This window comes from Talpa occidentalis, unplaced genomic scaffold (genome assembly GCF_014898055.3).
Source record: "Talpa occidentalis isolate TD23 unplaced genomic scaffold, MPIMG_talOcc4v2.1 talOcc4.4, whole genome shotgun sequence".
Taxonomy (NCBI): Eukaryota; Metazoa; Chordata; class Mammalia; order Eulipotyphla; family Talpidae; genus Talpa; species Talpa occidentalis.
The window spans coordinates 21,148,908-21,163,574 of record NW_023604295.1 but is presented as its reverse complement, the minus strand read 5'-3'; the positions used below and the strand labels follow the sequence as shown (position 1 = coordinate 21,163,574).

General features: G+C 38.9%; 1 protein-coding gene across 1 annotated transcript in view; it reads left to right on the top strand.

Annotated features, from left to right (window-relative positions):
- The window catches only part of NCEH1 (neutral cholesterol ester hydrolase 1), a 62,697-nt gene that overhangs the window by 30,150 nt on the left and 17,880 nt on the right, over nt 1-14,667 (top strand). Inside the window, exons 2-3 of the mRNA XM_037525113.2 lie at nt 12,205-12,433; nt 14,549-14,618. Of these exons, the coding sequence (XP_037381010.1) occupies nt 12,205-12,433; nt 14,549-14,618 (299 nt within the window). The remainder of the gene's footprint in view (nt 1-12,204; nt 12,434-14,548; nt 14,619-14,667) is intronic.

Sequence of the window (14,667 nt, the reverse complement as noted above, 5' to 3'; positions counted from 1 at the left end):
CAGCTTGAGTATCCTCAGAAGTACATTTGTTTATGACCAGATGTACATGGTGCACTGGAAAAGACTTTGACCCCTGAGATTCAGGCTTGGTCCCAAAGAACTCATAATCTAGTTATTGCTATTGTAGGCAACAGAGATGTGAGTGAAAAAGAACCCAAATTAGAGCCTCCCTGGTGGCACAAGGGGTTAAGCACCACACTATGAAGCAATCCGCAGCCTCTGCAGCACGAATTCGATCCCCGGCCGGCCAGGGAGCAACCCACGCGGCGAGGCAGACCTCTCCTGACTTGCCCGCTGCTCTCCTCAGCAGTGTACTTCAGTCAGTCTGCCTGTTCTGTTCCTACTCTGTCTCTGGTGAATCCTCTCACCCCCCCCCCCCCATACACATACCTCTGGCCTATACCCCAGCATAAATAAATAAACCTTTTTAAAAAAAAAAAAAAAAGAACCCAAATTAATTTGTTTAAGTCTCAGTTCAACTGTCATGCACATCTCTATGGAAGCTAAGGAGAGTGAGCGAAAAACAAGACCAAACAAAGAGGGATAAGCAGAGAAGGCTTGAGGGAGAAATGTGCTGCTCAGGAAGAACTGGAGGAAAGGGGAAGGGGTACTTACTGTCATAAGTACCATGACTGCTCAGCCCAGAGTGGACAGGGCCGGAGCTCCCCACATCCTGGCTCTATGACTATGGGCGGCATTCTTAGTCTGAGATGCCTCCACACTGAGAACCGTGACCTGCAGAAAGCAGAATGTCAATACGTGTGAGCTATTACTCCCACAGGCTTAATCTAATAAAATATAAGCAACTTTTGGAACAAAGCAAATACCTTGACATCTGGAGACTATGTGTGTTCTGTGTGATAGTAAAAAGTAAACAAGAAAGTTTAGGAGCTGGAAAGAAACTTGTCCTTTTAGAGCCCTAGCAGATTGAATTGCACCCCTGGGTATAAGAGAACAAACTGAAGGCTTTAGGTGTTGTTAGGGAGCTGCATCCCTCTGTGAGCACTTTCTTTTCTTTGCTGTAGCTTACCTTGTTATTGAGTGGAGAGAGATTGACTTCAGATTTGCTTTGTAGCTTGCAATGAAATCCCTGGATTACAAATTTGAAATTTTGTAATAGCGAAATCTCATCCAAGAACCCAGTGTTGTATCATTCTATTTGCGCTGCACAGTGTTTTGTTATATGAAGAGAAAACTTTTGTGCCATGCCTACTTCCACTGCTGATGGAAGGGATCTGGATGGAGAGAGATCTAATTTTCTACCAAAAGCCTAAGAAAGCTCCTGCTAATTCAGGGCCATTGGAGAGAGGGGACAATAGGCAATGTAGATCTATTCCTTGTACTTTTTTTCCCTTGGAAAGCTGGCACCCAGAGAACTTAGAATTTTATAGATAAAGAAAATGAGGCCAAGAGAGGTTTGGTAATTTGCCCAGAGTCATTCCACTAGTAAGAGCCACAGCTGGGCTCAAACTGACTTCATAGTCCACACCCTAATGGACTTCTCAAAGCGTAAGGAAAGAGGAGATGTAGGGACAGTGGGGAGCTCTCAGGGGACTGGAGTGCAGGGAAACTCTGATTTGTGTGATTGCTGATTTCTATGATGTAAAAATACTTGCACCAAGGCCAATTTCAGCCTGCTAACCTGATGTCAACTGACTTTTAAATTTAGCAGTTGATGTTGGTGACCTGGCAAGAGTTAGTTCCAGCATTGACAAAGAGAATAACAGGTATAGAAAAAAAATGTGCAAGTTATGCTTAAGTACCATTGGCTCTAAGAACTGGAAAGTACAGGTGGGGAGGAATGTAGAGTGGGACCAGACTGGAATGACAAGTTCAGGGTTTTTTTTTACAGGGAATTAGAAGTCAATGGAAATTTTTAAGTGGCCAGGTAATGTGATCAAACTTTTCAGGTAAAAATTATGTCAGCTGTATGAGAAGATTATGTAGAAAGAAAGAATTGTCTAGAATTTAAGTAAGTAGACAATGTAGGACATAGAGGAGCATCTAATCAAGGCAGCAGTGGAAGTGGGAGTAGAATTAGTTTCATAAAATATTGGATTTGACATGAGTTGATTGATTGACTATCATATGAGAAAAAGAAGGAACTGAAGAAAATATCCAGGTTTCTAGCTTGGAAGCTAGATTTGTGGTGAGGTCATTGAAAATTTAATGGAGTGAGTTACTGAGTTGAGTGTGGAGAAGGGAGAGTAGAACTTGTTTGCTTTGAAGAGTAGATTCTAGAATTGAAGAAGGCAGATCTAGTACTGGAGTTTCAGAAGTAGAAGTTACCAGCATATGAAATGAGGTCTTAGCTGTCAATTAAACAGGGAGCTAGTACGCATTTCCTATTTGCCAGGCACTGTGGCATGGTTTGTACATTTGGTCAGGGAAAGCAGGTATTATAAAGTGGAATAAAAAAAAATAGAATATTGAGAAACTATCAGTTCAAGTGTCAGTGGGCAGAAGAAGAAAGAAGCAATACAAGAATTCCCCCCTTGCAAAAAATAAAGAGAAAATAGAAAGAGGAGGAATTATTAGCATGGCAAGAGAAAAAAAAGGGACTAGAGAAATTAAGCAGGAAGAAAGTTTCAAGAAATCAAGTTGTCAAATGCCTACTTTGCAGAGAGGCAAAGTAGGTCACTGGCATTTGGCAGTGGGTTGTAGGGTCATTGGTGAACCTTATAATGACAGCTTTGTCAGTCTCAGGACTGGAAGCCAGATTGTAATGGGTTTCTTTAAAAAAGGACAGTCTTTAAAAGTCACTGTCTTCTTTAGGCTAAAAACAGAACTGGTCTCAACAGAAATCAGTTCTATTTACAGGTAATGCTCTCAACTTTTCTCCTTATTTCTAATAAACTGACCTGTTAGAGCCTCTCCCAAGACCAACCCTTCCATCTTTACAGATCCCATCTCGTCCACATCTTCCATGGTCTCAATTCACTCATTTTTTTTCCTCTGTAACCATCGTCTCTCCTTATTCATAGGTTCTTTTCACCAGAAGCATACTCCATGATCTCTTATCTTAAAAAAAAACAAACAAGTTTTCCTAACTCTTTCTTTGGGCTATCATCCTACTGTTTTCCTTATCTCTACAAACAGTCAAAGTGTCCAAGTACATTCACCACCTTTATTTCTTCATTCTCACTCATTTGACTACCCATTACAATCTGGCTTTCAGCTTCCTAGCTCTAAAAAAAACTGCCCTTATGTGGTTCACCAAAGACCCCAGGCCCACTGTCAACACTAGTGACACCTCGCTGCAGGCATTTAACATCAACTTGCACATTTTTGAAACTCTTTTCCTTCACCAGTCTTTTGTTTCCCTTGCCACACTAAGAATTGATTCCTCCTTATTTTAGGGGGTGGGATGCTATAATCTTTTAATGATTGGCCTTCCTCTTCTGCCCACTGTCTGTTTAAATGAGGGGTTCCCAAGATTTTAATTTTTTATTTTATTCAACTTTACAATTCCTGCTATCCCTGAACAAATCTCTGGTGGAATTTACCATATGATCCAAAGCCTCCAGAAATCTTGTTAGACTGTCCCGCCCTTTCATCAGAGTTGAGTTAGATTAGAGATACAGTCCCTAGCAAGTGAAGGACTGTTTTTTTATCCTTGTAACCTGGTGGGATAGGAAAGGGGACTTTGATGCCTTCCTGTTGTTATGGGAGGAGGGAACTGTTGAACACTTCTAAAGCAAAGCATGGATGGCAGGAGAAGTGTTGGACATTTGCCCCTCAATCATAAACATCTTTGTTTCCAGACCCTTCTCTCTTTCTCCAGCCTACTGATCATTTATTAAAATTCTCACCTCAGTCAATAATGTCTTCAGACAGCCTGTCTCTTCTCACCCAGTCTGGGTTATATGTCCTTGTACTCTAAGTTATATATCTCTATTTTTTTAAAAAAGATTTATTTACTTATGCATACAAGAACTGGGGTATAGGTCAGAGGTGTGGAGGGTGAGAGAATTCACCAGAGACAGAGTGGGGAACAGAACAGGAAGATCAACTGAAATACACTGCTGAGGGAAGCAGAGGGGGAGTCAGGAGAGGTCTGCTGCCCCATGTGGATAGCTCCCCAGCCGGGTGGCAATCCCATGCTCCAGAGGCTGTGGAGCGCTTCATAGTGCTGTGCTTAACCCTTTGCACCACCAAGGAGGCCCTATATCTCTATTTTTTGAAGTATCATATGATGATCATCTGTTGTGTCTGGGATGTTGGCACACTTGTATGTTCCTCAGAAATATGCTTATGCTTTGTACATCCTTGTACCCCCAGTGTGTAGACCAGTCATGGCCAAACAGGCACTTACCAAATGTTGCTTGAATGAAAGTTGTCTTGATTTACTTAGAGACTCTCAATCATGATACACATCAAATCCACCTGGAGAGTGGGGGAAAAAATACCCATGCCTTAGGTCACACTAAATATCAAATATGATTATTAAATAGGAATAGGATATAAAAATTACCAGCATTTGGTAATTTTTAAAAGCCACCAGGTGATTCTAATATGTTGCCGGCTTTGAGAATCATTGGATGAAATGAATAAAATAGATATACTGGTGCCTGCTATAATGTATTAAATTATAATAATAACTCAATGATAGGAGGCGGGATTTGTTTTGTTAACACATGATGTGATTACAGCATAAACCACAAAGATCTAACTCTGTCATGTTGTGCTGCCATTCCAGCTTTTCTCTCAACCTCCCTCTAGTGGTGGGGAATCTGTTCAATCTCTTATTCTCCAGAGGTGGAACATTGCCCAACTGGCTAAATTGTGTAACATGTGACATGTGCTCTTAGAATATGTTGGAAGGGAATCAGCCTTGCAAGAGCATGTCTGTTATCACAGCTACATGATCTTTTACATTTGTAAGACAATTATGCCTTTATTTTTTCTGGACTGGGCATTCAGTATTGTTTCTAAATCTCTCTGTTCGTTTGCTTGTTTGTTTTTTTGAGGATGGCCTTTCCAGTAGCTTCGTGGCCAACCATTTATGTATCTCTCTCCTCTCCAATCTCTGAAATGTGTTTATAAATAACTTTTTCTTTCCAGTTGACCTGTAATTTTTTTAGGATTTTGATGCTAGTCGATGCTAATCTTTGATATTTAGAACACTTTTTCTTTCTCCAAGTTCTCTAAAGTAGTTATATTATTATATTTATTATATATATTAAATATTGTTATATATTACAACTATTTCCTATTTATTATATGAATAGAACTAAAAATCATTTAGAGTTTTTGGAGAACTTTATGATATCTCAGATTTACAAGATGATATTTCCAAAGTACTCAAGTTAGTCTTAATTAATTTGCTAAACATAAATATTGACAAGTTTGCTATGAACTATAAAAGGAAATACCACTTTTATATTATTAATTATTAGTTGGTGATCATAATGAAAACAGTGATATAGTTTAATATGTGTCAGGCACTGTTCTAAGTGTTTTCTATATGTTAGCTCATTTAATCTTCCATACAGTTCTATTTTCATTTTACAGCTGAAGAAATTAAAACACAGGAATATTAACTAAAACACATAGCCAATAAGTGGTAAAAATGAAATTTGAATCCAGGCTGTCTGGCTTCCTAGGATATACTCTTAACCAGTGTTCTATACCTGAACATATAACTTGGAAATAGATCAATTTCATATAATTGATAGAGGAAGACTGATATGGTAACACAATTTCTGAATATCACATAACCTGACCACATTTACCACTTGGCCTGAGCAAACTTTAATGTCGGAATTCTGGGGCCTCCCTGGTGGTGCAAGGGGTTAAGATGCAACCTATGAAGCTGTCTGCAGCCACTGCAGCACGAGTTCAATCCCTGACCAGGGAGCTACCCACATGGCAGAGCAGACCTCTCCTGTCTTTCCTGCTACTCCTCTCAGCAGTATATTTCGGTTGATCTGCTTGTTCTGTTCCCCACTCTGTCTGTGGTGAATCCTCTCAAACCCCCCCCCCCTCCCAATTCCCCATCCCCGCACCTCTGGCCTATATCCCAGTTCTTGTATGCATAAATAAATCTTTTTTTAAAAAAAGTTGGAATTCTCAATAGACTGTAATGGAAGGCATGGGTAGATCCTGACATGGCCAAAAGGTTGATATAGCCACTAAACATCTTAAGGGAGCAATAATCAGAATGCAGAGCTGAGCTATCTTGCACATAGTAAAACAACAATGATAGATATTGAAAAAATTCAATTCCCACCTAGCCCCTCTTACCTCCTGTGAAGTGCCTAAAATTTTTCTTGGCTGCTAGGAATAACTTCCTTTTTATGTATTTGGCCATTTTCAGTCCCTACTTGCGTAGATTACCAAAATTTCAGTTTTTTAAAAACCCTGTTTCAAATTTGATTTCCATATTGTATTGTGATTCATTCTTAGTTTTCCTCTTGTCACTTTCTAAATTTCTCCCTTTAGATTTTTCTTTCTAACCTGCCCATGTCTATTTCCTTGACTCTATGCCTGGTCTCTTTGCTGTTTCTCCTGGATGTTACTGTTGATTGAATTGCTAGCAATAATCTCTGAGTTTTTCCTCCAGCCTGACCTCCTTGATTTTCAGGTCCTGCATTTGCTCTCTGCTGCTTGGACCTATTTAAAGGTCTCTTTGACATTCCACCATTGTCACATAAGTTCTACATTTAAGGACATTTAATCTACCACCTTTTTTCTAGCTCTACCTTTATTCAGACTGAGTTAACTTTCACAGCAGAAGGTCAGAAGTTCCAACTGATATCCCTTAGTCCAGATTTGGTTTGCAAGCATGTTTTGTTTGGTTTATAAATAAAAATAAATAATCTGAATCAAAGCTTTAAAATCATAGGAGCTCTCCTAAAAGTTAGAGTCTCAGAGAAAGTTCAGAGAACTGTGAAAGTTTAAGGAGTGGGGGAAATTTAGAGAGCAGACAAGATTTAAATTCTTATCTACTAATTTCTCAGTTCATCTTTTACCCAGCTTTGTATTTTTGTAACATGTACTGAAGTCTTGACATAGAATAGATGCCTAATTAATGCTTATTGAATTATAGTAATATGACTGTTGGTAGTTTCTTTTTTTTTTTTTTAAAGATTTATTTATTTATTTATTTATTTATGCATACACGAATGGGGGTGTAGGCTAGAGGTGCAAGGGGTGAGAGGACTCACCAGACACAGATTGGGGATCAGAATAGGCAGATTGACTGAAATACACTGCTGAGGGGAGCAGCGGGTGAGACAGGAGAGGTCTCCTGTGCCATGTGGGTTAGCTCCTTGGCCTGAATCAAACTCATGCTGTAGTGTCTGCCAATAGCTTGATAGTTCTGAGGCTTAACCCCTTGCACCACCAGGGAGGCCCCATGGTAGTTTCTTGATATGCATAAACATGAGATTTTTTGTACAGCAAAAGTCTGCATTAGTGAATCTCAGTAGTCTTAATCATAAGTCATGTAATTTGTGTGCCAATAAAAAAACTAAATCTGCATTTAAAAGTACACTGAAACTTTATAATGCTTAAAAATATGACCATAAATTTTCATGCAGTTAAATATTCCATGATTTTTTTTCTATAATAGGTAGGAGTGGAGCAGGATCTGGAAAGGTGAATTAAAAAGCAGTTTAACAAGAGAAATGAGCCATTACTGGCAAAGTTGGAGAAGCACTAATGTAAAATACAAACTTTTGAATAGGAGAAATGAAACAGGTAGTGAGTTACAGTAGATGTTCTAAGTATTTAATGCGATTGGTTCGTGGTGAAATTTGACCACATCTAAGTTATTTATGTGAATGGAGTATCAGCGGGCTGTGGCTTTTCCTAAGCTTCCCCTCCCTCTTTGACATAAGCATACAAATGATCTTTGTAGAGAGAATTATTTCTATCTTTTTAACTTGTAGTCATTTCATAACTTGGTTATCAATGTGGTCCCAATAACAGATGGCAATCTTGGGAAAAAATGAGTCAGCTTCCCTGGAAACATTGGACTGTCTCTGGGTCTGTGAATCTTCAGGCAATGCTCTATTGCAATGCTTTATTGCATGAAGAATGGGTCAGAGGTATAATAATAATAACCAGCCCATATAAGACATAATATATGCCAGGTGTTGTCCTAGGTGCTTTTACTTTTTTTAAACTTCACAATCATTATTCCTGTTTGTTAGATGGGTATTCGAGGCACAGAGAGTCTTAATAACTTTCTGGTGACTAGTTTCTTTCTGGATAAAGCTAAGCACATCTGGTAAGTGTGGGGCGGGGGGGCGGGCTTTTCACTCAGGCACTTTGGCTCTAGTGTCTATTGACTTCATTGCTAAACGTGTCTCTTAGTTTGAGCCTTTCACTGCCAAATTCCCCTGCTCCCACACTTAATTACTTTAACTTCCCATAGGCATTTGAATTACACTTGCCCAGCACTTTTATGTCTTTATTTCTGACCCCTTTCCTTGCTACCCAAGCTTTCTTTTCCATTTAGGCACAATTCAGGTGAATTGTCTCACTGGATTTCATCTCTAGACAGAAATAATTTCTTTCTTCCTTGAGCTTGTACCTCCCTCTAGCTAGGCTTTTGATACTAATCTTGTATCACTAACTAACATCAACTATTTATTTACAAATCCTTCTTCTTTTCTATTTTCCTGGATTCCAGAAGATTGTCTTTCTCCTGCTTAAGTTTGCCTCCCCATAGAATATATTCTCTAATTTATATGCTGAATGAATTAACAGAGAACAAATTCATTTACAAACATAAACAACTAACATATATATAGTGGAGTATAGTTTACGCTTGACTTCCTTTGATTTTTTTGCTTGTCCTCTGATCTTGGGCCATAAGACTTAAGTAGGGAGCCAGGTGTCTACCTTTTTTGCTGTGTCCTTTTGCACTAAGGTGTAATGAGACCCTTTATCCCTTCTGTCTCCTGAAGCAAAATTCCCCTCCTTCATCCTGGAAAGGTTATGGAGGCAAGCTTTTAAGACCTTTAACACTGCCCCAGGCACTGCAGCTGCCCAGACTAGCTCCCAACCTGTGGGTTTTTAACAGTTGGCCTGCTGCTTTGTGTGCCTGGCATTTTCTAGTTAATTACGTTTCAGGAAAATTAATTCAAGCATGTTTCTTGGGTGGATCTGAATCATATATTACAAACTCAAGGAGACAAGAAATATAACTTGAGCTACATTTTACACCTTCATTCTTTAGGTCGAACTTAATCCCAAAGAATTAGGTACCCATCCTCCCCTGTTATATTTGCTTTTAGGTTTTGGAGGGTCTTATACAATGTGCAGGCATAAAGAGAGTGGGGGGCCATCTGCATTCTATCTTCAGCTCACATCATTATTCCATGTGGTCTTTGGTGTTTGGCCCCTACAAGTTGCCCTGGGATATTATTTACTCCAATCTATAAGATGCCTCCCTGTCCATTAATGTTCTCTCTATTCCTGTTGGGCCCATGGGAACAAATTAGAGTCTGGATAACAGACAGATTGTCCCAGATCTACCTGCAAAACACTCACACACCTCTTGCTACCTTTATGCCTTATGGGCATGTGGAATTATTCTGCTGCTCCTGTACCAACTGGAGCCTGGGGAACTCTGGGAAGTCATCCCTGCAGTCACTCTTCCCAAGGAGCTTGCCTCTGTCCAAGCTCCTGTCAGCTCATGGGGCACACTCGACCACTCTGAGATTCCATAGCCACCTCTGGGTGTGTCTGTTCCAGTGTTCGTTTTTCACTGGATATCAGATTTCAATCCATACATTCTTCATTTCCTCTCCAATACTTTCTTCTCCCTTTTCCTATTAGCTAGCTTGGAGAATCATTTTCTATTCTAAGATACTTCTTATTCTTTAAGCAAGCTTCTAATTTAATGTCCTTTTTTTTAATTCTCCAGAGGATAGAGGTTTTTAGAAATCAAAAGCAAGAAGATACCCCTGTTTCTTTGCTATTTGTTAGCACATCCTTTTCCTGAAGTAACAACTACAGAAAGACTTAACTACTGACTTTATTTGCTGGGCAGTCATGCTGTAAGGGAGTAGTGAGAAGAACCAAGGGAAACAGTAGACACTGGAGAAAATAGTTTGATGATACAATTTTATCAGGCCACACAATAGCACATAGACCTGTGACTATTATCCCATACTGGCTAGGACTCAGAACAGCTTCCTAGGTCCACACTAGACTAAACCAACATCTTGGGCCATTCTGTTTCCTTCAGCTCCCTCATAATTTCAGGAATCAGCTTCAGAGGTGGTTACTTAGTTTCTAACCTTCCCTTTTCTCCTCTTTACAAGAGTATAATAGTACCAACCTCACAGGATTATAGTCACAATTCAACAACCTACCCTAGCACTATAGGTAGTCAAGCAATGATTAACTATTATTAATAATAAGTGGCTTATGACAGATGACAGATTATCTTCATTTTCAAATTATGGAACACACTTAGTATTTTCTGTACAAGAACTAGTTTTCATTTTCTAACTTATCAATACCATTCCAAACAATAGCACAATTTTAACACCTTCCTGGGTATTAAAATAACCCATCCACCCTTTTTTTTACTGCTGCTTTTTTTCTATATAAGTAAACTGCCCATTTTCCAGTCAGCACTTCTGGCCAGTACTGTAAACAATGCCAGTAGCTGTTGAGAAACTCTGTTAATGCAAGTGATCATAAGCTAACACAGCAAAGGTGTTCTGGCACAGTATGGGCAATAAAGTCAAGTCTGTACTTTATCTTTATCCTTATGTTCAAGGATAGAGTACATAAAGGAAACTCAAGATGGATCCATCTTGAGTAAGAGAAATAATCTGTAAGATAAATAATCACCTCTTATCTGTTTTGTAAAGACAATTCACTTATATTTTTCCTATAGATGAAGAAACTCTTATAGCTTGTAAATACTCAATACATTCTTTACCTAAAAAAAAAAAAGTCCAGAAAGTAACAGTCTCAACTTCCATTTCTTTGTTCATATTTTATCATTTCATGCCCATCAAACTACTTGTCCTGTAAGCAATAGAAGAGTCTGTGTATTGTCTGTGTTCTCAACTGGTAATGCAGTTGGCAAAGATTGTGTGAATTCTGTAAATCTTAATGAATACAGTGACTCTCAGCTATGCACTGGCAGGTTTTAATATTCCCCCAAGAGACTACTACTTTCCAACAAAACTCAAATGATAATTTCCTTTTCCCAATTCACCAAAGACCTTAAGTTGGACTAGAACCCTCTGCATGTGTGTGCACATGCCTGTGAATGTGTATGTACATAGAAATGTATTTGTTTCATATCAAGAACATAAACTATTGATACCAACAGATATTTCATATTCTACAGAAGGCAGTGTTATTCTCCAGCTGTTCCTCTTCCCAGGTTTCAGAGTCACCTGGAGAGAGAGATTTTTTAAGTTCATGCACCAATGCCAAGAAAATATCCAATTACTCTTTGACATTTCTGGGGCTCTCAAGTTTGACAAGTCACTGGCTCCCAGACTGCTTCCAAATCTGTACCTTTGAAACATGGGTATTAATTCTTGCAGGAAGGTCATTTGCCATGTGCACTTAATGGAAGAGCTTGTGTGTAGGAAGGGGACTAACTTCTGCGGGGTGCTCCGCTGGGTGGACAACTTGTCTCTTCTCTTTTTGCTCAGGGCTACAGGTGACTAACTCTTCTTTTGCACACTCATTCTTGCCTTCCACTATCAAAAGAATCAGACACACACACACACATCTATAAACTTTAAAGTACCTTTAAAGAACAGTAAATTCAAATCTTCTTTTATTTGCATGAAAATAAAATATTCTTCCATTTGTAGTATGTTGTTGGAATTATAATATGCTGAGCCAGGAAAAAAGCTAAGGGCAGAAACCTGGAATTCACAGGTTCTAGGTTTGAATCCCAGGGCTATCACTTATCCATTGAAATGAGCAAGTTCACTTGATTTCTAAGCCTTTCTGGTTAAAATGAGACAGATCATACTGTTCCCATGTCCCTCTCAGAAGAGATTAAAAGAGTCTTGGTATGAAAAGATTTTGTTAGCTCAAAAGTGAAAGATAAATATAATTTGTTGTTGTATTAAGAGCCCAGTGAGTCCTCAAATGTAGTGGCAGTTGTAAGAATTCAAACACCTAGAAGTGGTGGGTGTGGCTCTCTTTGGTAAAACAGAGTTGATATCTGGTCTTCCTCTTTATACCCACTTCTGCCCCAACCTGCAGAGCAACCTGATACACTACCTGGGACTGAGCCATCACCTGCTTGCTCTGAATTTTATCATCGTTTCTTTCGGCAAGAAAAGCGCGTGGTCAACTGCTGAGGTGAAGGTGACTGATACTGACTTTGACGGCGTGGAAGTCAGAGTGTTTGAAGGTTCCCCAAAACCCGAAGAGCCACTGAAACGCAGCATTGTTTATATCCATGGAGGAGGCTGGGCTTTGGCAAGTGCAAGTATGTCTTGCTCACCTGCAGGTTGTTTGAAGTTATGATTGACAGTGGGAGAGATGTGTGATTGATTGAGCTTGGTGTTCTTATTGGGTAAGGAGAGGGAAGCTTTTATCTTAGATTCTTGGACAGTCTCAATTACCCCTATTGTCCCTACACAGTTATTCCTAGTGTTCCTTTTTTACTCTTGAGAGGGTCCTGTTTTGGATGATTAACTATTTGGTTACCCTCCAAAGTTTTTTGCCTGTTTGTTGTTAATTCAGGCAGACCTTTTTAAAAATATTTCCTGGGACCTAAATCATCAACTGTGTAGGTGCTAATGGTTGTTTTCTGCACCAAAACAATGTAAAGTTTCATTGGGTTAAGTATGAGGGAATTATCTGTGGCTATTTTGTCAGTGCGCTGTAAGACATCTTTCTATGAAATAGAACAAGGATGTAAATTCATGTAAACACATGTAAATTCACCAACATTTTATCTGCTTTTGAAACCAAAGATGAAAATTTAAAATGCATGCCATCATTTAAAGAAAATTAATTTGCAAAGTTTGAGAGAATTCTAGTTAGCTTTTGATAACATTCATGAGTGGAACACATTCAAAATAGTGGACAGGGCCTCCCTGGTGGCACAAGGGGTTAAGACGCAGCTTATGAAGCTGTCCGCAGCCACTGCAGCACAAGTTCAATCCCCCGGCCGGCCAGGGAGCAACACACATGGTGCAGCAGACCACTCCCATCTCACCAGCTGCTCCCCTCAGCAGTGTACTTTGATCAATCTGCCTGTTCTTTACCCCACTCTGTCTCTGGTGAATCCTCTCATCCCCTCCCCTCCCACACACACACACCTCTGGCCTGTACCCCAACTCTTATGTGCATAAATGAATAAATCTTTAAAAGAAAAAAATGGCCGACAGCCAACAGAAGATTCCCAGGGGAAAATCCTCCCCAGGAGGAAGTAAGAGCCTTTGCCCTGGAGCTACTTCCTGATATTCAGCCAGGGCTTTTGGCATCCCCTAAGTTTAAAGATAATGACAACTAAAATATTTTAATACAGCTAAGACTGAAAAGCATAACATTTTGTAGTAATTGTTTCATTTAACTTCCTATTCATCATTTACTCTTTTATTTGCTGATTTATTCACATTTTCAACAAATGTTTACTCAGTATGTAGGTTTGCCCAGAACTGAAGGGTCTCTTGAGGTTCAGGACTTTCGAACTAAATCTGGACCTTTGGTCACCCTAATGTGTGCTAGGTGATGAGCAGTTAAAATAAAGGACTGAATCACCACCCTAGAAAAGACTGAGTCTGTAGCAGTAGGTTGCCATCATGCAAGACATTACACTGGAGACCAGGAAGTATAGATGCCAGGAATGGTATGAATTATAAAAGTTAACTTGAAGTTTCACATAATTTTGACTGATCATTCTTGCCAGCAGAAGAGCTTAGACTAGGGAATGTATGCAGATGGTTATGTTGTTATTCAATTTCTACTTTTAAGACTACCTTGGGAAGCCTATAAGTAAGATAATATTTGGCTTTCTGTTGATAAACTTGAGCTCTTAATTTATTAAAGTTTAACAACTAAGGTATTATATTTTTACATATTAAAATTACTTCTGTCACTGTAAAACTTAGAACCCTCCTTCTAAGAACTGCTAAGACTTCCTAAATTTTCATTTGTTTTGTGTTAGTTTAAAGAGAATGCCATGTTCTGCAAATAGGTGGCTTTTCTAAATCATAGCATATGAGAGTGTTAAAAGAGAAAAAATATATGGTTCTAAGAAGGTAACTGCTTAGCTGTGATTTGGGAGAGGCATACACATATGAAAAGCTACAACATCAGAATTAATGTGATGCATTGCACCTAGTCCATTATGAAATAAAATGTTTTATTAGTTAAAAGCACATACAAAAGTATGGATTTTTCTGTTGCTTCAGAGAAGTTCCATTTATCTGATAACATTTAACTTTTGCATTTGTGCATGTAACTCTCATTTGCTTTTTATTAAAACTCATTATTAGTAACTTAATTCCAAGTCTAAAAAAATCCAGTTAGGAATTTAGTAGTGAGAGGTGTTAAATAACCTATTTTATAGTGATTGCTCCTTTATCTCTTTTAGAAATCAGGTACTATGATGAACTATGTACAACAATGGCTGAGGAATTGAATGCTGTCATTGTCTCCATTGAGTAAGTAATTCATACTAGTCAAAGAAAAGAACTCATAATCATATTTTAT